The sequence below is a fragment of the Ostrea edulis genome, chromosome 7 (genome assembly GCF_947568905.1).
Source record: "Ostrea edulis chromosome 7, xbOstEdul1.1, whole genome shotgun sequence".
NCBI classification, from domain to species: Eukaryota; Metazoa; Mollusca; class Bivalvia; order Ostreida; family Ostreidae; genus Ostrea; species Ostrea edulis.
The window spans coordinates 44,971,515-44,994,509 of record NC_079170.1 but is presented as its reverse complement, the minus strand read 5'-3'; the positions used below and the strand labels follow the sequence as shown (position 1 = coordinate 44,994,509).

Here is a 22,995-nt window from a genome sequence, read left to right as displayed (position 1 = left end):
TCGTTCAATAGTTGAGATATACAAAAGATATACAAAAACTCAAAATTCTACAAACTGCAGTAATGACAGTAATTAATAAATGTTTTAATTTGCATAACAACAAAAGCATTTAAGTAGCAGTCCACGTAAGAATCATGCAGAATGAAAAAAAAGTGCCACAGCTATAAATTTAAAATCTCTTGGAAAATGGCTAATTTTGAAGAAAATCATGTTTTGAACATGATCCAATAAAAAAATTCACCTTGAATCCTTCTTAAGATTTTTAATCGGCTGAAAGGATATTCGGTTTCAAAAATATTTTCCCGTTGTTTTCTTTATAAAGAGCACTAATGAAAATGGTCATAAAAATTAATTATCGGACACTCTGTCATTAAAGATTAATAGATACATAAAGTCAATAGTATGGACAGTAAAAGAAATAACAAACATCATTTGGAAACATGTTTACAAATTAGTTACAGATTTTTAAAAACTACGTACGATCTAGCAGATTGACGATTTTATTATCTCCCTTTGCTAACTCTTTAGAGTTAAAGATACGATTGTTTGGGGAAACATGACAACATGTCATACGAGTTGGCGGTTTGAAGACAGACGATGCCGTTTTGTAACATTCTTTATGGACAAATACTCCATGTGAAGAAGTTTCAAAGACAATTTATGTGAATGACTATAAGAAATCGGTAGCTAGATATTTATGCTCCTTAAACAAATCACATTGCGGGAAATCCATGACACAAGGCCCGCCTGCGCCTGTGTCTATTTTCACAATCACACGTTGGAACGGTTATTTCATATCATCAGAGTTCTTTGGAGTGGATGAGGAATACTACATGTGTTTTCCCAGATCACTCGGTCAGTTGTATTGGATATACGAACCGGATATGGGCACATATCATTAACATTTGGGATGAGCAACATCCTTGTGGAAAAATGCTATGGCCAGTATGGGTGGTGGTGCAGGTAAGTTTGTGTGAATAAATCATAAATATGTATTGGTTACTTAAGCTAATTTCACCATACTTTATTTTAATAATTATTTTGCTTTGTACCATAAATAAGCTGTCGACTAATGAATAAATAGTATCAGTTGGGGGGGGGGGAACTATGTAAAAATATTATACTTTAAAATGTAGGTCATTTTAGAAACACTTCTGTTTTCCCTCTGCCAACCAGTGGTTGAAAGTAACTTTTTCTTCCACAGGCTAAAATCAAAACACATCAGCTAAAATGAAACTAATGAATCATTGCTCTTTTTTCATGTTATTTCAATGAATGATTCAACAACCCCACCCCCACCCCATGATTACTGAACCTGGTGGGTCAACAGTTACACATTGTTTAGACAAGTCAATGACATATGCCATATGGTGATATGTTGGGGTATCTTGATCCTCATAACTCTTAATCTAACACATGTACCGCAGGTTCAAATTTCATAACACATCAGGGTTGTTACTAGGGCTTTTAAAGATAAGACCCAGACTCATGGTTTATGAGCAGCCTCAATCCCATGAAAATTCACAAGTCCCATGAATTTTCATGAGTCTTTTTGTATCTGATTTTTGAGAAAAGTACAAATGTTGATTCCACATAGTTGTTAATCATGATGTCATCACAGTGGAAATTCAAAATTAATGATTTTTGATTTTCTTAGCCATGGAATAATAATTAAAATAGGAAACACTATTTGTGACACCTGATTCTATATCAAAATCATTTTAATTTTCTTATAACCAGTATAGGTGCATTTTTTAAAATCCAATCACAACCCACATAGTTGAAAATACATATTAAAAGTGCTCTTCATTAGCTAATTTTTATCACATCAAATATGAAGACCTTAAGAATCTATTTTAGTTAATTTTGCATAAGATGAACAATTTCAAACATAATTTTTAATCAAATGAATATTTCTTATCAGCAAAAATGTATCGGATGTAATGATTTAGCACGGGTCTTTTAACCAAAAGTCTGTATAGCTTACCTGATCACCATTTTTCTGTGATCATAATGTCTGTTATACTTGTTGTCTACAGAATTTGGTAACTTGATTGAAAATTGAATTATTGACACCTCTGCAGGTATCGAGATCATTGCTATCACCACAAATTGATAGTTGGTAGTTCAGCTTCATTGAATGAAATATATTTACTTAAATTTCAGTATACAAGGAATCTATTCACTGAAATTCCAAGAAGATTCCATGATTTGCTTGCCATACAACAAACAACAGCATATGGACGTGATTCCTAGAATTAGAACTTGAATGGGTCAGACTTGAATGCATGCAAAGTCATATAGCAATATCAAACTAAAGGTATACATCATGATATCTGCTTTGCATGTATGAAAATGAAAAACCGTTGTCATTGTAAATATACACATGTATATATTTACATGTAATATATGTATTGTTCAGGTTGTTATATTGTCCTGTTTATGCGAGTTGGAATATTAATTAAGTTTGCACCCGTCAGTCACACCAATTGCTTGGTTGACAACAAACTTGGTATACTGATAAACCACAGAGCATATTATCCTATTTACCTCACCTGAGTTGAACATTTTAGTGAGCTTTTGTCTGTCTGTCCATCTGTTTGTAGACTTTTCAAAATTTAATCTTTTCTACAACCACTGAGCCATTGTCAGTCAATCTAGCAAAAATCATCCTTGAGAAAAGGGGATTCAAGCTTGTTCAAATTAAATGAAGGGTCATGCTCCCTTCAAAGGGGAGATAATCAAGAAATATGGCATATTTACATGACTAAGTAACATGTTATCTATGTCTCTGATCTCATATCTGATTTTATATCACATAGATGAAATTTAAAATGTTTACCTAAAGACCTTTCTTAACATAGTGTAGATTCAATCACCATAGGGGCTCTAAGTATACTGGACATTTTTTAAATAAATCTTCATAAAAGACAGGTATTACTAGTAGTCAGGTTCAACTCACAGATATTGCAAAATTTAAGTTTGTTCAAATTGTGGTCCTAGAAAGTAGAGTATGGCACAATAATTGACCTATTAAGTTTTATTTGGGTATATGTATGGAAGATCTTTAAAAATATTCATCTCAATAACAGATGACCATGATTAGACTAGCCATTTCAATATGCATGCATGAACAGGTTTTCAAATTTCTGTGTGTTCAATTCTGGGCCCTAGGGGTAGGTGTGAAACACAATTGGAGATTTATATTAGACTATTCATAAAATTGATTGAAACAAATGTTTAAGACAGTGTAAGTGTCACAGAGCCACACTAAATCCTATCATAATACCAACATTCCTAAGTTCATTTGAAGTTTTTTCCCTCAGTAAAATGAACCCTTGGTTTATGGTTACTCAATGAATCATAATTTACATTTATAGGACATATATGCTTGAAAGAAGATCTTTTAAAAAGATGTTTTTTCAATAACAGCAAGATCATGTTAGTCATATTGGTTTTGAGGCATCCCCATATGTGAATTCAAGTAGGCTATATCGCAACTTTTTGGGCTAGATTTGGGTCGCAATATAGGGTTAAAAATTTTCATGGGAATAAAGATTGGAAACAAATCTTTTAAAAATCACTACAGCAGGGTCAACATGACTCGGGTGAGCAATGCAACCCATGAGCCTCTTGATGGTATTTGAGGCCACAAAATCAAGACAAAGGTCAAATCAATAATGATATTAGAAATATTGTTCAATGTCTTTAGACCCCTTTGTTTGACAACAAATGATGAGTTGTAATTAATTTCGAAATATGTTATATATTTTCTTCTTCTTCAAAATAGGTGTTGTACTTCAGGAAAAGGGGAAGCGTATTTGTTGGAAGATGGATAAAGAAAAATTGGAGCATGCACTAGACTTCTTTAAATCCTGCTTTTTTATCAGGTACACAATAAATTATCAACAATGCCAAATTATGTCTTCATCCAATGGATATGATTAACATTCATTTAAATAACTCGCACTGCACTCTGAAAAAATACATCCCATGATTACCCAATGTAAAATGAATTTTTAATAGCAACTGACATACATTTATGGAAAATATCTGTTTCAATGAATAGGCATTTTTAACATTGTGCAATTTTTAGCTCACCTGAGCTGAAAGCTCAAGTGAGCTTTTCTGATCACATTTGTCCGTCGTCTGTCTGTCTGTTAAACTTTTCATATTTTCGACTTCTTCTCCAGAACCACAGGGCCAATTTCAACCAAACGTGGCCAAAAGCATCCTTGGGTGAAGGGCTTTCAAGTTTGTTCAAAGAAGGGCCATGTCCCTTTTAAAGGGGAGATAATCACAAAAATGTAAAAATAGGGTGGGGTCATTTAAAAATCTTCTTCTCAAGAACCACTGGGCCAGAAGAGCTGACATTTACCTGAAAACTTCCTGACATATTTCAGATTCAAGTTTATACAAATCATGGCCCCTGGTGGTAGGATGGGGCCACAAGGGGGGATCAAAGTTTTACATACAAATATATAGGGAAAAACTTTAAAAATCTTCTTCTCAAGAACCACTAAGCTGGAAAAGCTGATATTTACATGAAAGCTTCCTGACATAATGTAGATTCAAGTTTATTCAAATCATGGGCCCCGGGGGTTGGATGGGGCCACAAGGGGAATCAAAGTTTTACATACAGATATATAGTTAAAATCTTTTTCTAAATAACCACTGAATCAGAAAAGCTGATATATACAAGAAAACTTTCTGACATAGTGTAGATTCAAGTTTGTTCAAATCATGGCCCACCGGGGGGGGGGGGGTGTCAAGGTTTTACATACAAATATAGGAAAAATCTTTACAAATCTTCTTCTCAAGAACCATTGGGCCAAAGAAGTTGACATTCACATGAAAGCTTTCTGACATAGTGTAGATTCAAGTTTGCAAAGGGTAGTTTGGGCCATAATAGGGACTAAAGTTTTACATGCAAATATATATGGAAAGTCTTCAGATATGGGCCAAGGTGACTCAGGTGAGCGATGTGGCCCATGGGCCTCTTGTTTTTAAAAACAATGTCTCTGAACCAACAAAACTATTTTCAGGTAACATCATTGAGTACAAAAGAAATGTACCTTCACAGCAGACAACTTATAACCTTTCGACACAAAAATTGGGACTGCCTGCCATTCAACCATTGTACATATATGAATTTACCAGTCCTGTTGTGAAGAAACTTATTTCATCATCTTTCAAGGGCCATGTTATTTAGGATTTTAACTACTTGTCCTGCATCACAAGCTTAAAAAGACTTCACAATCTGGCTGCAGATGGAACTGCATGGTTTGAAATCCTCATAGGAATTCTGAGAAGCATGGAGGCCTATTAACCAGATAATGAGATTGTTATGAGATTGATCACTGTTCGTTATCTTCACCTTGGATAATGACAAGATTTCATAGCTTGAGGAGTACCAGGAAAATTTACTTGCAGCAAAATTGTACATAAATAGAGACTCACTCAAGCATGAATGTAGAATAATTATAAAGATACAGTAGAGAGAGAGAAAGAGAGAGAGAGAGAGAGAGAGAATTATATGGTGATATAATTAAACTCATTGTCTTCAATGGGTATGTCATGTCAGTAGAGAATCATGATTCATATGGTGATATTTTTCAATTATATACTCGTTTCAGTGCAATGGCATTGTACAAATAAATATTTTAAGTGTTGTTAGGGAAAGTGGTTGCTATGGTGATATGTGTAAACATATTGTCTTCCATGGGTCCGACATGTCAGTAAATAATTACATGTTGATATATTTGTATTATATTCTCATTTGAAGGCAATTGGAATTGTACAGTTTGAAATGTTTGCTTGTTGCTAGGGAAAATTGGTTGCTATGGTGATATAGTTAAACCTGATGTCTTAATTGGATTCAACATATCAGTAGAAAATCATATATTGGTATATTTGCATTAGGTTCTCATTCCAGTGCAATTTAATCATACAACTTTAAATTTTATGTGCGTTGCTAAGGAAAATCAGTTGCTACGGTGATATGGTTGAAGTCTGATTTCTCTAATTGGTCTGAAATGTCAATAAATTAAAGTGAACCCAGATGATTTGTATTTATTTTCAGTTAATGGAATCATTTTAATGCATATATTGCAGATATTCTTGTTTTATTGTGTTGGAAATGGGCCTGAAAGAGTTGCCTAGCAACCGTTACTATGTGCATTTCCGACTCTTTTGATTTTTATTTTGAGTACACTTAGTATTGATTGTTTAGAAAATATGTATCAAAATTTGGCACTTTTCGGATAACTAAAGTAATATGTATTTAAAATACCTTAAAATTGTCGAATTTACAGAAAATTGATAAATATTAAAACAATGCCTATGCCTAAGTCCTCTACAGATACCATATAATAGTATTTCATTAGTATTGTACATTTTTATATTGAAGTAACCTTTACCTCGCCTAAATAAATTATCATTATGTTTGAAAAATTATTATTTTCATTTTTATACAAATTTTAAGAAGTATGTATTTCTGCACTTTACAAAACCCAATACAGTGGTTGCTATGGAAACACAAATGCTTTAATTTCCATAGCAACAATTGATGCACAATTTTTTTACTCTGCATGTCTTCATATATCATTATTATGAAAAGTTATGGAAAGTTTCATGAAAATCCAAGATTATCAGTATGCCACCTTCTGCATGATTCTTACGTGGACTGCTACTTAAATATACTACCACGTTCCTTTCCTGAACTATATGACTAGAGAAATCTGGCACCCAAGATTAAATTTATCATTTCGATATCTGAAAATGAAGAAATATGCATGAAAAGATAAGGGACACTCATAAATACCATACAGAACAAAAAATTGAGTGGGACAAAAACCAACCACCAGAACAATCAGAGGTGGGATCAGTTGTCTATAGCTAGGACGAGTAAGCATCCCTGTTGACCACTCAAACCCGTCGTGTTTGATCAGATAAATAAAATAGAGCAATCCGTGGTCAAAATTACCATATAAAGCAATATCTTTGAAATAGTTTGACCAACATAAACCCAGTAGTTAAGTACATCGTTACTAACTTGAAAATACGAATGTATATGATATTTAATTGCTGTGATAAAATTTAGAAATTCATTTCAAAATTAAGGATCATCTACCTGAAGATAGCACTGATCCTTAGACGAATTTGACTCCAGTCTTCTGTACTCTGTTTTATTAAATGTTTTTATTTAAACATACATACAGTATATATATACATATATTCTGCCAAGAAACTTGTAGAAAATGTTTCTAAGAAGCTATCAAAGGTATATGTATATATTCTTTTCTGAGAGAGAGAGAGAGAGAGAGAGAGAGAGAGACAGAGAGAGAGAGAGAGAGAGAGAGAGAGAGAGAGAGAGAGAGAGATGCATTCAGTCATTATCTAATATATTAAATGTATTTATTTTTCATTTTTAGTTCTTACAAGTTTATTGTTATTTTGCATTTCTAATATTTCGGCTTGAGGATCACCGACAAATTATTTGTCTAAATGCGCATCTGGTACATCAAAATTGGTACCGTATAAATTTTACATACTGCTCCCCTGCTCTTTATCTCTTGAAAACGTATACATCATTTAAAAGTTATTTGAAAGGCAATTTCTCCATCGACGCCTTCCCATATGTATGTAGCAATATTTCAATATCACCTGCATATCATATTTATATATCTCAACTGATGTGATACGCAAAGGATAGTTCTGAGTATGATCAGAGTTTAAATCAATGCAAGCTACTGGCAACAAAGTTGATGTCACAGGGGTTTCAAGTCTCGTTTAAAATCAGCATTTCGTAAATTATATTGTCATTAGAATGCTTTAGATTACCAATACTACCTATCATTAGGTCGAATACTGTCTGACATGTTGCATACCGATTGCTAGACCACTCTCGTCAAACTGATTTTAACTACGTTTTACTCCATTTACCTGATTGAGACATAGGGCTTACCGTGTGTGTGACCGGTCGACAGGGAATGCTTACTCCTTGTAGGCATCCAATCCAACCTTTGGTATATCCAGGAGTGCGTATTTGCCCAATTCTTTATTTTGTATTCCTTACAGGAGTTATGATATTGGTCACTGTTCGTGATCTTCCTTTTTCATTTGGCATATATAGGAAGATGTAAAAATTTCACGGCTTGAGCTTTAATGTTCATTTTTTGAATAATTGTATCACATGCACGATGAGCGGGTGATCAGCGTAACATGAACTCTTGCTAGTTATACAAAATAATAAAGTACAAAAATAAATGTAAATAGGTTCATTATTTGAAAATAGTATCCTGTGCATGCGGAATGTTAGGTAACGGATTTAATTATAGTATTTATGAAAATTGTTTTAGACATACGGTGATTTTCTGAGAGGTATGAAAAGCACAGATGAGGTATGTGTCATTAAATTACACAGTGTATAGAATCAAAAAATCCAAACCAGTGTTACATTAGACATCTTGTTATGTCGTATCCAGTCACTCGCAAAAGCTCTTGTTTCGTTATGTGATGATTTTGAGTTTGAATCCCACCCGCTCCCAACTCGATATGTGAAAACGTAACGACCATTAATTCCTTCGCCAAACTATTTGCAATGACAATGAAAATCGTGAATTTACAGTTGACACTTCAAAGATAATATATATGTTAACATTATACACATCACGTAATGAATTAGTTGTAATTGATAATTTTGAAGAGGGTTTTAACCATGCAAAATTTTATAGACTGATTGTTTTTATATGGTATGATGTTAGATAATTTTGAGTATCATATAACGTAATATCTTATCATCCCGACGATTATCAAAATGCAAATTGGGTTATTTATATTTTTTCCATTTCAGAAAGTAGTTGTAGAAAATGATTACATACCTTCTTTCTAGAAATCTTACCGTTGTTGTAAGTCAGGAAAATGCAGGAAAAATAACGCGGGGCATTTTATATCACACGTTTTGTATACAATGCATCAATAAGAAACAGTAGATGCCCTAAAAAAAAGAAAGATAAAAATATAGAGTACTGCTAATACAGAGTATGCACTCGACATATATCATATTCATACGAATATTTTTAACTGTCTTTGTATGTTTTCTTCTCATCAACACGGATCATTTTTTGGATATGGGGACAATAAAATAAGCGTATGGATAGATGAGGGAAGTCAACATTTGGTTAATCCCAGAAACGAAATTGCACTGTCTGCACATATCTAAACCAAAGCTAACTACAACATCAAGGAACTTGAAAATAAACTCTTTTTTTCTCGATCCATTTCATGATAAGATGGGTCATTTAACATGTGTAAATTAGAACAGGGAATCAACCGGAGCATTGAACTCTGAGACACTTTCTTAAATTATAATTGAAAGAGCTGAAAATGTAAAATATCCCATTTTTAAAACTCGTCATTAGAAACTTGGCATTCCATATTTCTTAATAAATGCTATAGCCAAACATGAAAAGATTATTTGTTTACAAGAATTTGGACCATGGTGAAAATAATGAATGATATTGCAAATAAGGCTTTATAGAGTATGATAATATTTGAAATAGAAATCTTACTATCAATGTGGAATTGGTTTTTCTTCGTAATGCCGCTGGTACAGTTATTTTCCATTCCAAAACAATCGTCACTAGAGCAAATCTCGCTACATCTGTATTGACATGTCATTGTGTGTAAATGCTGATGCGCTGCACAGTACATACACACATGAATGTCATGGTTACACGTGACACAAGGTGATCCAAAGACTTTTGGGGTAAATCCAGAATGAAGTTCTGAAACAACATTTCAAATTTACATTAGTTTAGAATAAAGTGTATTTCATATTATATTCAATATCCTAGTAATCTAGTAGTTAACATGCACGCTTCGCAACCTGGAACTTTCTGGTTCGATTCTCCAAGCTGATGGTCGTGTCAACGCCATAAAGGGTTAAACTAGGTAGTGATTTATATCTTAATAGGAAGCCGGCATTGGTAGCGAAATTCATGAGTCTCTCAGACATAATTTCTAATTGCAAAGGTGTAATGGTTGCCATTTGGGCGATAAAGTACCCTCACAGTACCAGTCATTATCGTCTGGTATAAGACAATATTTGTGGCATTTCACCCTAATTATAACGTAACCTTAAGTTGACCCAAGGGAATTGAAGACTTGGAAGGTAAATTATAAAACAACTACAAAAAAAACCCCCAGCCTTTTCATTACTAGTTATCATCACTTAAGATCCTGCAATTCTGGTAATAAGCATAATGTGTAACTCAAATTGTAATTAAATTATTCTACATCAAGAACCCGAACTAGCGAAGACTAGATGAACAAGCGAACATTAGATTTGGATCGATAAAATTGTTTTTGAACATGGATGCAACGAATGTAAACAGAAATTGTGAATTTGATAAGAAAATATGATAGACATGTTCGTCAGTATCTTATCACTCAGAAACTTGAAAAGAATAAAAAAAAAATGGCTTTATGTTGCCTGCCTATTTATGCTTTATCCTGAAAATAGACACCCGTGATTCCTATTGTTATTTCTCTTACGTTGTTATCTATGGTTCCCCACATTTCCGAATGGACACAGAATGATGGTAAGTGCCTTTCGGTGTCCTCAGCATTTAATATATTAGCTGACGTACTGTTGACATGATAAAGCTATCTCGTATTGTTTGGTCACGTTAACCCTGTTCTTCTTCAAAGTCCATAAGAAGTCTTACAACACTCTTAGTCCTTTATATTCGGATTACATTGAATAATAAGGTCTTCACAGAGTGCCTTTAAAACCATGGGGAACTTATGTCAAAAGTGTACTGCTAAAACAATCATGTGTAGCCAAGGAACATTTGTTATGGATTCGTTGAGATGGTCCGTGTTTGCCCAGCTGTCTATTTTGTATTGCTTATAGGAGTTATGAGATTGAACACTGTTCGTTATCTTCAATTTTCATCATACAGGATATCAACACACGTTCTTACGAATCTGAAATCAACTAGTTGATATCAAATATTTGCATTGATAATGATGATCTATGTACAATTAAAAGAAAGAGTCAACTAGTTAAAATAGGTTTAGGATTAAAAGACACAGATGGTGACAGATTGTCAGCATGGTATCAACAATTCCATGGAAATGTAAAAGAAAAATAATCAGGAGAACATGGAGGACATGCTATGATCGGGGAGACTAAAAAACAAATACGAACCCGCTGCGAAAAAGGGAAGGTCAAATAAAGCAAAACGAGGATAGACGTCTTGAATAGTGTTTAGTAAAACATGAGATAAGATTTGGTGTACCATTTAATGTTGAAGGTGTAGTGATTTCATGATCACACTTCATTCCATAGTAACCCTCTATAAAGCTCTCACATGTCCCTGATGTCTGGTCACACGTAGCGTTGAGACAGTTTGCTGGACATTGGTGCTGACAGAAGTCACCACAGAACGGTCCATGACATTGGTTACAGACACCTGTTATAGGACTACAGGACACACACTCCTTCCTGCATTTAGCGCAGTTTGGTCCATAGCGACCTGCCGGACATACTGAAAAATATCAACACCAAAATAATTGTTGAGGAAAAGATTATTGTATTTTTTTTTTAAATATTTGCATTATTAACAATGTAACATTTTCTATGTGTTATAACACACTCTTGTTAGAAAAAAAATTTCTTTCGATATGTGTATTATATGTAATGCTTTATCTTTGTACTGCATGATATATATCTGCATGAATATTAGATGTAAATACATGATTTACTTATAGGATACAATTCAAACAGTCTCAATCCCCCGTCATCGATTCTTTTTATTAGAATGGTATCCCCCTTCATTTCTTTGTAACATTCCACGGCTTTGTATTGTTGCTTTATTCCACGGAGACTGAAATTCTGACACACGGTTGACGAACTCGCCATTGCATCATTTTCTTTTATATGTACTTCATAAACTCCTTATTAAAAGTAATGAAAACAACCCATAATTGCTGAATCCAAAATAACAATTCTTAATAACATATTGTTTTCTACAACCAATGTTTTACATTGATAATGGTTTGTACAATCAATGTTTTATATTGATAGTGTTTTCTACAATCAATGTTTTTATGATAAAAGTAATATCTTTAGAATAACGTTTTTGATGTACAAATTAATCAATACAGGAAATATTTCAGAATATTAGAAGTGCTAGAATTAAACAGTCTAACTTGAAGGGATGACGATCTTACAAATTATTATGTCTTGCAAATATCGGTTTAACGTAGTTTAAATGAAGTGTTCAACGTTCGAACTCAAATCATAACTACTTGATTTATTCACAAATCTTAAAAATATACCTCCTCTGGTTGATATAAAAATCCACTTAATCTCATATTTTCTGTCCAATTTCAGGAACCAAGATGCCTGGACATTTTCTGTTGATTGGTAAAAAGTGTTCATGTCGTTATCTAAAGCACCGAGAAATCCCGTCGAGAAATCGGTAAAATTCCGTAGAAATAATCGATTGATACCAGAAAGTCCTAACAAAGAAATTTGAAACAAAAGAAATTATTCTCATCTAACCATTACAAATGTTGAACAACAAATATGGAAAGTATTGTCTTTAGTGCATTACCAATGTTTATCTTGTAAAATGGTTAGAAATTGGAAGTAATTGAAACTTGATATTAAATATTACTTTTTGCAGTCTAGGACGGTATCATGCGGTAGCAAAACAAACCAATATAGCAGTTGCGAATTAAATCCAAAATACCGTTCTATTCTGAATTACACATTCCAGATTACGAAGTTTGGTTAACCCTTGGAACGTTCAGTATAATTGATGAAGGGTGAAAATATCGAATAGTGATCAATTTCATAAATCCCACAAGCAATACAAAATAGATAGTTGGGCATACACGGAACCCTGGATCAGAGGTGGGGTCAGGTACCTAGAATAAGCAAGCATCCCCTGTCGATCAGTCAAACCCGCAGTGATCCCTATAACTTGATCAGATAAACGGAGCTATCCGTAGTCAAAATCAGTGTGCTAAGAGCTATCTAACAATCGGTATGAAACACGTCAAACAATATTTGCCCCAATGATAGGTTGTATTGGCAAACTAGATCGTTATAATTACAATAAAATTTGCGAAATGCTGACTTTAAACGAGACTGAGACTCCTCATAGGCACCTGATCCCACCTCTAGTGTGTCCAGGGCTCCGTGTTTGCCCAACTATCTATTTTGTATTGCTTATAGGAGTTATGAGATTGATCACTCTTCGTTATCTTCACCTTTCATAGACGCTCATAAAGAGGGGTGGGATATAAACAGAAAAATTCTTGATCTGTGGATGTATGTTCGATAGCAGTTGAATTCATCATTTTATTCAAAATTAGCATTATACTGAAATGTAGTTTATGATCAAAGTCAGTGGACTTCACACAGTTTTAAAATCTTGAAAGGTTTGCAACAAGACTGGGGGATTTTTATTTCACATATAGTGACTTGGAAAGATTGAAAGTAGAAATAAGGAAAGTAGACCGGGCAGTCAAGAGCATACATTTCATGTTTGAATGCTTTTCAAGAGCTAAAAAACTATCAATACTTCATACGAGTGCTTAAATATTCAAATTAGGAATCTACCAAACTGAACTATTTTAATGTGATATGTGCTATTTTGCTTGTCATGGAAATTTAAAAAAACATCAATTAAATTTTTAAGTTTAATATTGTGTCATCAGGGTAACGACAAAAAGATTTTTTAAACAAAAAGCTGACGGAAATAAGTCCAACCCAATCCATCCCTTTTTAAATACTCTTTATATTGCGAGTTAATCAGCTGTTCAAGTAGGAATGAAAACAAAGTATATAATACCTATTGGTTTTAATTCAAACAATTTGATTGGTCCATTTTCTGTTCGAGTTATGCTAATTTTATTTCCTTTTCTATAGGCACCAATAGGATATTCACATGTAATCAGTTGCTGAAACGACGTAGGTTTCAGTTCATCAGATTGTATGATATCCATACACCACACAGGCGAAGTACCCCCTATCAGTTCTACATAGATACTGTAGGTTCCTGTCGAGAGAAGAAGTACCATAAATGAAAAACACAAGGTGGTAAAATTATATCAAATAGCATTTGAATATGCAATAACGTTTCATACCAGCACCAACGGAAAGAAAGATCCAATTAATCGTATAAATATTGTCTAATTCAAGAGACCAGGACTGATTAACTCCATCATTGGTTAGAGAGAAGGTCTCCATGTCGTCATCACAACCAAGATTGGCAGCAAAAGAACCATTAGTTGATGACTGCTGAGCCGGTGCAGAAACTGTATATGTCGATGTTTCTAGAGAATAAGTAAAAAGTAGAGAACACATTGTGATAGCAAGATTATGTGTTACATCCCAGGCCCAGGTGTGATCTGTAAACATCATAGTTACGGAGGGTCTCTACAGCCCAGTAGCTACATACTTCGTTACTAGCTTGAAAATACGGATGTATATTCAATTGCTGTGATAAAATTTAGAAATTCGTTTCAAAATTAAGGATTATCTCCCTCATGCATAGCTATAATCCTTAGACGAATTTGACTCCAGTCTTTGGCAGTCTGTGGTGTTTTTTTTTTTTTTTTTTTTTTTTTTTTTTTTGTTCTTTCAAGTTTATTGGTATCTCGGATTTCCAATATTTCAGCTTGAGCATCACCGAAGAGACATTATTTGTCGAAATGCGCATCTGGTGCATCGAAATTGGTACCCTGTAAGGTTTACATGTTATTATAGAATAAGTGTCCTATCAAAACAGTTTAGCTATTTGTACTAACTATCTAATGCTTTTAATTGTCGAAATCAAAATTTCCGAACGTTTGGCATGTAATGTAAAGTCATCGAGGAAATCATCTATACTAAGAGAGAATGGTTACCTGGACTTGTGGTTGTAAGTAGTGATGTTGCTGTATGGAAATATACGAATACGTAGTAGAGTTGAATAGAATTCATGATTTCTCCCGCCATGCGCAAACAACGGAGAGAGCTATGAAATAATTGCGATGACAGCGTCATTATGAACGAGCGATTGCACACTTCTCCCTTATATATTTTCGAGGAAATTATGTACATGTAAGTACTTTAATTCAACCAATTTGTCTCTTTACATTGACAGGGAAATATTATTTGTATATCCGTCCTACTCTTTTGCATCTACTAACACTGTGTGTCATGCAAAACAGACTTTGTACAAATATGGATATATCTAATTTCAACATGAAGTTCTCAGGCATACACATTTGGCTGTTTCATTGAAATATATTTCTCGATCGCCATCAACTTGGAAGAGGTATCTAATTAAAATCTTTACTACTAATATTGCCCAACTTCCATACTGTGTACACTCGGCTGAACTATATTTATGTTGTTATGAGTAGTTCGGGGTTTTTTGTTGTTGTGAATTTTGTCCCGAAACGATAAAAATGTATTTTATTTGCAAATAAGAGATGCTTTAGCTCAAATTTTGCTGTGATTTGGTGTATGATATGAATATCTAATAAAACATGCCTAAAAGCTTCGGATATAAACGTTCTAAGTTTATAGAAAAAAAATATTTGTGAAAATTGAAAACGTTATTTGTTGATATATTTCTTTAAATCTACGGATAAAATCTTCAAAAACATATAAGTTAGAAAAGGAATATATCGAAGAAATATATCATAAAAACGAAATTGAAACGAAATGACCAAAAGATATAATCACCATAATCAAACCAGAGAAAAAAGTACCGATCCCGATCAAAATTGATAGCAATTCCTAAAATAATCATATTGTTGTTAATTGTATGAATTGTTCATCAAGAATTAGTTTCCTTTATAAATTCATTTAATTTGTAAACCATTTTCTGATTACAATGTTCTCTACGACTACTTTTTTGATAATTCCAATCGGGCTTGATTCAGATTAGAAAAATCGTAATATTTCTGAATTTTGACATTTTTTATTTCAATTTCTTTTTAAAATATCTTTCTCTGATATATCGTTTTTCTAACTGGTATGTTTTTTGAAGATTTTATCCATAGAGTTAAAAAATATTAACAAGTAACGTTTTCAATTTTCATAAATATTTTTTTATTTAAAAAAAATTTCTAACGTCTATCTGAGTCGTTTAGGCATCTTGTCTTAGATATTCATATTATACACCCAATCACAGCAAAATTTGAACTCTAGAACATTCTATTTGCAAACATTTATTGTACCTTTTTTTAATCATTCCGGAATAGATCACACAAAAAATCATATAAAATACTTGAGAGCTTGTATCACCTTTTCAATTGTGAAATCATACTTCATAAGAGGTGTTTTAACGAGCCAGTAGATAAAGATTTAGTGTAATGAGCTTCCTAAAACAGGGAAAAACTTTATCGTGAGACAACACGGGTGTAACAAGGGATCTCGGGTTTTGCTGTCTCATCCGAAGGACCACCCTATTTAGTGGCCTCTTACAAAAACCGAAGGATGAATTGTTTATGCTTGAAGTTTTGTAAAAGTAAACCGAAGACTCTGCATATGTGGCATGCTGTTGACAGCAAACCGTTTTACCTTCATGCTTGAATACAATTACAATTTGTATCTTTGTATCATTGTTATACGGTTTCCCCTGATGACAGCAATGCTTTTATTTCCGATACACTACAGAAAGTATGTTCCATCTCAAGCTAAAATTAGAATGATGCAATCACTCGATCCCTCCTATCCGTTCATAACTTATCATCGAAATGCATGACCTTCTCCTTTTAAATTCTTACAACAGGTTAATTCATTCATTCATATAGAGGTCTGTGTTTGCTTATTAACTCTCTATTTTGTATTGCTTATAGGAGTTATGAGATTGATCACTGTTCGTTATCTTCGCCGTTCATTCACAAAATTTCACGATACTCAATAGATATATGATAAATATATAGTATCTAGATATTCTAACCACACATAGTATATAAATCTTTTTAACCACATTCATTTACATTATATGATTGTAATTACATGTCGAGTAACATCATATATTATGAACCTGCACTCGCTTAAACGGTAGCACCGTCAGCATTAAACGATGCTCCATTTTGACAGGATGCCTTATTGATTGTCTTGTCCTCTAATTATAGAATACATCACAATGGAGCAAAGGTTCTTGACATCTATTTATAGTCGTGAGTCACTGTAATCCCAAGTATCGATGGTTTCTCTGCACAAGTATATTGTCATTGATTTTCTTTAAAAAATATTTTAAAGGTTTGCATGAATGAATTGCTAAATAACACTTTATTGCAGATTGGGATAATGGTTTCTGCATAAAATACAGGTACAGAATACTAGACCATCCTCAAAAAGGAACGATAACTCTGAGTAGATAATAACGTCAGACGCGAACCGGTTTAAAACAGTGACATAAATATTTCAGTATACATTTGTCTAGAAGCGGACTTAAATAAGACATAATGATGTAGGATTCTAATAGTATTTCTCAGCTCATTTAATGATTTACAAAACGACGTTATACATTATACAGGGTTCTGTTTCACCGAAAAAAAAAAATAATTACTCAAACTTCACCTCCCAGAGTACCCTTACGCGCAAGCGCATTGAAGTTTAACCCACTTTTATTACATTCTCTCACCAGAGGGCGCGTTATGCAAGCTTAACTTACACTTCACTTTCACTTATACTTATAGTGCGAGTAGCGCACGGAACTCTGGGTAGAGAATGTTTTTATTTGTCAGCCCGAGGGCTGCATGACTAAATACACCGAGTGACAATTCAAAGATAATCAGAACAGAGATACATATCAAACTTCTAAAAGAAAACATAACAACAAATGTATGAATTTAAAATGTAATACGTATTGATACCACATTGGTATCACGTCACAGATTTAAACAGAATTAGTGTTTTGAAAGAAAATGGTATGCTTGTTTGAAATTCCAAAAGCATTTTGCTTTAAAATACACGGTGGCGAATCACGTGACTTTGGCATGACCTATTACTCGAACAAAAATGATGATGCTTATATCGCATGTAGAATTGCCATTTTAGTATATATTTGTTTCATCAAATGGTGATATAAGTTATGTGACAATTCGTTAGTGATAAGGTGTTACTTATTCGTTTGAATTTTACATTGTGTTGACTTCTATCGTCATGCCAAAGTCACGTGATTCGTCACCGTGAAGTACATGGAGTTCACATTTGCCTACATAACCATTTTATATCAAAGTGTGCCGCTGATACAGGTGTATGAAGTATGTAAGCTTGAGTGGTAGACACGTGTGTGATCTATATTTTTCGAAAATAGTACAGTATAATATGCTTCAGCTTCGTCAACTTTTAGCAAAAAATTAAGAAACTCGGAATCTTTATTAATTGTGTGACTTTCTCGAGAACACGAAATTTGTCAAATGTTAAATGGATGCACATTTTGAGATAGATAAGAAATGGGTTCGAAAAAATGATCTGCATTCTTGTTCACTACAAATTCTCCAAATTGGAGGCAGGGGATACCATTATCCAACTTCTCATGTGCAGTTATTTGATATATTGATGTACAGTGAGGGGGTTTTGAATCGTCAATCATCTGGTTCGTCAGGGAAATTATTCATAATCTTTTCCAATGGCATGCTTTATAATTAATAAAAGAATTGGCTTTATGGCCATGACCTGACCTAGGGTATGTTAAATTTACCTAGAGAAGCCACTGTGCTAAAATAAACTTAATATACAGCACAACCAGCCGCAAGACATCTGACCTACTACCCGAATTGAATAGTGACCTTAACCTAATATCTGAATAGACCAGTAGGTGTGTCGAAGCTTAACTGGCTGCCCTGTAATCCCTCATAGGCTGCTTAGCAGCTGCAATGACACGAGTGATACAAGTTTGATATTTATTAATTGGATCAGAAACAGGATGCACATTTTACATATATGGTGGAAAGGGTCGCATGCAAACTTTTTGTGGGGAACTGGGGAGGCGGCCAGTGTGCCAGTTTGACTACCAAAGTAGGGGCAACACAGGGGGCCCTATGTGGACATAGGTGCCCGAACATGAACGAGTCCCCACGTTCTAAGGGAGGTAGATATCTCTGCGCATCTCACCGGTCTTCTGCGTGCTACCTGGTTTAATTAGCAAGTGCGGAGCAAGCTTGTAGACCCTCCTACAGTTGTCGCAACATGCACCAGCCTGTAGCATCCCCTCCCTTAGTAGGAAGTGGATGTGGCCCCAGCTATGAACTAGCTGAGAGCCCCACGAATTAAACTTTAGCAACTTATGCAAGAAATTAGTATTTTCTATGAATATCCACTGACCCTTGACCTAGATTAATGGTCGTATGGAGGGTACACGTGAAATACCTGCCCCCTGCTTTAGTAGTAGGTGGGAGGAGAGCCGGTTTTGGCGCAGAATTAGTGATCAACTACCACAACGCACTCCCCAGTCCCGAACCCCCCTAGAAAGATGCGACAATTAAGAAAGAAAAATTGCCCAAATTAGTGCATGTAGTAGTTTGACAGCATCCTGGGGACAGCTGGCATCGATCTGAAAACAGGCATGTTATCGATGGTGACATGGAAAGGAATCTGGAAAATAAAGTACAAAGCAGCAGCACACGTAAACACAAATCAATTTGATGATACAAGAAAATGGGTTTGGGTGGGTGGGTATTTTTCACAATGTGTTGAATCTAAGGTTTGAGCAGAATGAAAAGTTAACTCGTTCCCCGTTAGGCGGAATTGTAAGAGGCAAGATAGTTCGAACCAGGTTTATTTCGTAAACGGTACGAACTGTATTAGCCAATCTTATTTAATTGTGGACTATTTGATATGTATCAAATAATCTTGATTAATACAATATTTCTGAACTAAAACGTGTAAATTGCTATACATGTAGCAAACAATAATATTTTAATGACACAGATAAAACAATATGCACAGAGTCGTCCATTTCTGCTTCATACTTAGATATTTTTATTGAAGATATATATCAACAGCAAACTAACAACTCAACTTTCTGATAAACGGGATGATTTCAGCTTCTCCGTCGTCATTTTCCCATATTTTTGTAGCAATATTTCATGATCACCTGCATATGGTGTTTACATCTCTCAACTGATTCGGTACGCAAGAGCTTGTTCTCCGTATGGTCAGTTTTAAATCGAGGCAGGCTACTGACAAACAATTTGATGGTGCAGGGCTTTCTACAGTCTCATTTTAAGCCAGTATTTGCAAATTTTCATGGTCGTTATAACGATCTAGTTTGCCAATACTATCCATCACTGGGTCAAATGCTGTCTGACGTGTTTCATACCGATTGTCAGGCCGTTCTTAGCACACTGATTTTGACTACGAATAACCCCGTTTGCCTGATCGGGATATGGGGTTCACGGCGGGTGTGAGCGGTCTACAAGGGATGCTTACTCTTCCTAGGCTAAACAATTTCTGTATGGTTGAATTGCATTTATTTGTACATCAAGTCCGTCAGGCAACAGGGGCTCATGCAATGATTTTGAAAAGGTGTTGCTAAAACGCGTAACGGAAAACAGAACGGAAGACGGAACGGAATGGAATTTAAAAATTAGAATGATAAATGTAGATATGATAACGCCAAAAATCAGGGGAAATCATTCATTTTGATAAAATTAAAAAAGAATTGGGAATTGTTTACTAGCGATAAAACAACTTTATCTTAAAATGTTGCATCATAAATTCATTTAGCGAATTATCTTGAAAATGTTTGTATAAGAATTTACAAAGCGTTTTACAAGATTTTTTACGGCAGTGACAGAGTTGTTAGCGAGCAATGAAAAGAACACATGTAGTCTATATACACCCCCGTGGCAAAATGTCATTAACGCACATGTATATGTATTCACACATTCACCATGTATGTGTGTACTTACAACAGGGAGTGTGATATGTATAAAACAACGATAACTCATGATCTCATTAAGTCAACAAGTGAAACATCTTGTGTATGCTTTATTAATTTTTTTATCTGACAGAGATTTCGTGACCTCAGCACTCCAATCCTAAATAGGGAGGACCTTTGGTAGTTCATTTCCAAACTAAACACTTGTATATCTTAACATTTAGATTAAAAAATGAGATGACTTTTAATTCCATTCAAGCATAAATTATGTGTTAGTCTTTTAGCAATTTCAAATATTAGGAAATAAATATGTTGATTCCTCTTACTTCAACCTAGTTTACTTTGGTTCTGTTTCAATCTTTCTTTCCTACTGCATCTCTTCAGTTTCAACACTAATCCGCAGGATATTGGTAAATGTACGAATTTTCACATAGATTCATCCCAAATGAGGCAAACCTTTTTCTCCACACCGAACTCATTCGCTTTGAAATTTAATGCGATGCGTAAGATTAATGTATATTGTACCAGGTTTAGAACTAAATTCAAATTTAGTTATCTTAATCAAAAATATATATCTAGTTCGATTAAAAGCACGTTCGATTTAAAATGACTATGTTTGGGGAAAATTGTTCAAAACATTATTTTATCTCTTACAGTGTTGTTTTCGGGGGGGGGGGGGGGGGGGGGGGGGGGGGGGGGGGGGGCTTTGTGCATTGGGTAGGCTCATAAATTCTTTTCTTAGGGTACATTGTATTAACCAGACTAAAGTAACATACTTTTAAAGGGGTTCGATTCACAGGCATTCGGAATAGCCCTTTTTTCATTGGTTGATAAAATTAAAAATAGTAAATATTATAATTAGCAGTAAATTAGCTGCAATAATGTAGTCCTATCCCAATTTTTTTTATTCTGATGTTTTCGGGATAAGGCTACAATTCCATAGGATCTCCGTAATGGTGCAAAATAATTTTATGAATAACCGATCATAAACTCTGTGTATTAGTCCCAAATGTTGTTTACACCAAAAGGAGTACCAACTTTGTGCTCGGGCATGTCTAATAAAAGTATTTTTCATTAAATATAATGTACAGCATGCGAAATTCTTCGTCTGCTCCGCCATGCTTGTTATCGCGAGATCTCGTAGGTGGATCTAATGAAAAACCTAAACATTGACAATCAGCGCGAATATGTAGTTACTCGAGCCACTTCGACAAAGAAAGGAAAATCATATTGTAGCAGAAAGAATTTTCACTCTACTGTTCGGTTTTTAACTTGATATTAAATTCAAACCTTTTCAATACCGACGAAATAGCTTTCGCCTCCATACTTGTCCATTGATGTAAATACTTCCGTATATGGCATATGCAAATGACTTGACAATTGGAAGTTGAAACTTCAGTACATCAAACATGTCGCACAAATATGAATAGAGAAATTGGAATTTATCGAAATTGTTGAAAACGGTAGAATAGAGCCTCACAAATATGAAGTTGCAGGTTGTAAATTTATATATTGACTAAGAAACATAGAATATCATTTTATTTACGTAAAGAAAGTCAGGAAATGTTTAGAATGAGCGCAAATGTTGCGGGAGTGAATCACTCCCGCATTTGCACCATTACGGAGATCCTAAGGAGTTGTAGCCCTCTCCCTAAAAAAAAATCAGAGAGGGCTACATTATTGCAGGTAGCAGTAAATATGTTCTAAAGGGTTATCCCGAAATTATGTCAACTTCCGTCCACTATTCAGCGATTTTTCGCATTTGAGTAGCAGTAGACAATATTTTTCGGTTGATTATAGCCGATAAATGGACTTTATTTCCAGTTCACCATGACGATGCGAGAGGTAAGACCTTGACAGAGTTGCTTCTAAACGATAGGGGTCTAATTATCATATTATATCGAACTTTTCGCCGAAATTTTCAAGCGATGCAGCTGATAAAACAGAAAACCAAGATGGCGGCGTGATATACATTGTGGATGCAAGGTGAAGATAACGAACAGTGATCAATCTCATAACTCCTATAAGCAATACAAAATAGATAGTTGGACAAACACGGACCCCTGGACACACCAGAGGTGGGATC

At 34.4% G+C, this 22,995-nt stretch overlaps 1 protein-coding gene and 1 long non-coding RNA gene across 2 annotated transcripts; one reads left to right on the top strand and one right to left on the bottom strand.

Moving 5' to 3' along the window:
• The first annotated feature begins 3,254 nt into the window (after window positions 1–3,254).
• On the top strand, window positions 3,255–6,063 carry LOC125662833 (uncharacterized). Its single transcript, XR_008797026.1, has 2 exons — window positions 3,255–3,890; window positions 5,046–6,063. It is a non-coding gene; the product is annotated as an uncharacterized LOC125662833 (long non-coding RNA).
• Window positions 6,064–7,117: 1,054 nt separating this feature from the next.
• Window positions 7,118–15,019, bottom strand: LOC130048694 (multiple epidermal growth factor-like domains protein 10). The gene is made up of 5 exons (XM_056145713.1): window positions 14,929–15,019; window positions 14,167–14,355; window positions 11,307–11,555; window positions 9,573–9,788; window positions 7,118–7,182 (listed from the first exon to the last, which is right to left on the bottom strand). The coding sequence occupies exons 1-5, from the start codon at window positions 15,017–15,019 to the stop codon at window positions 7,118–7,120; spliced, it is 810 nt and encodes a 269-aa protein (XP_056001688.1).
• Between the last annotated feature and the right edge of the window lie 7,976 nt (window positions 15,020–22,995).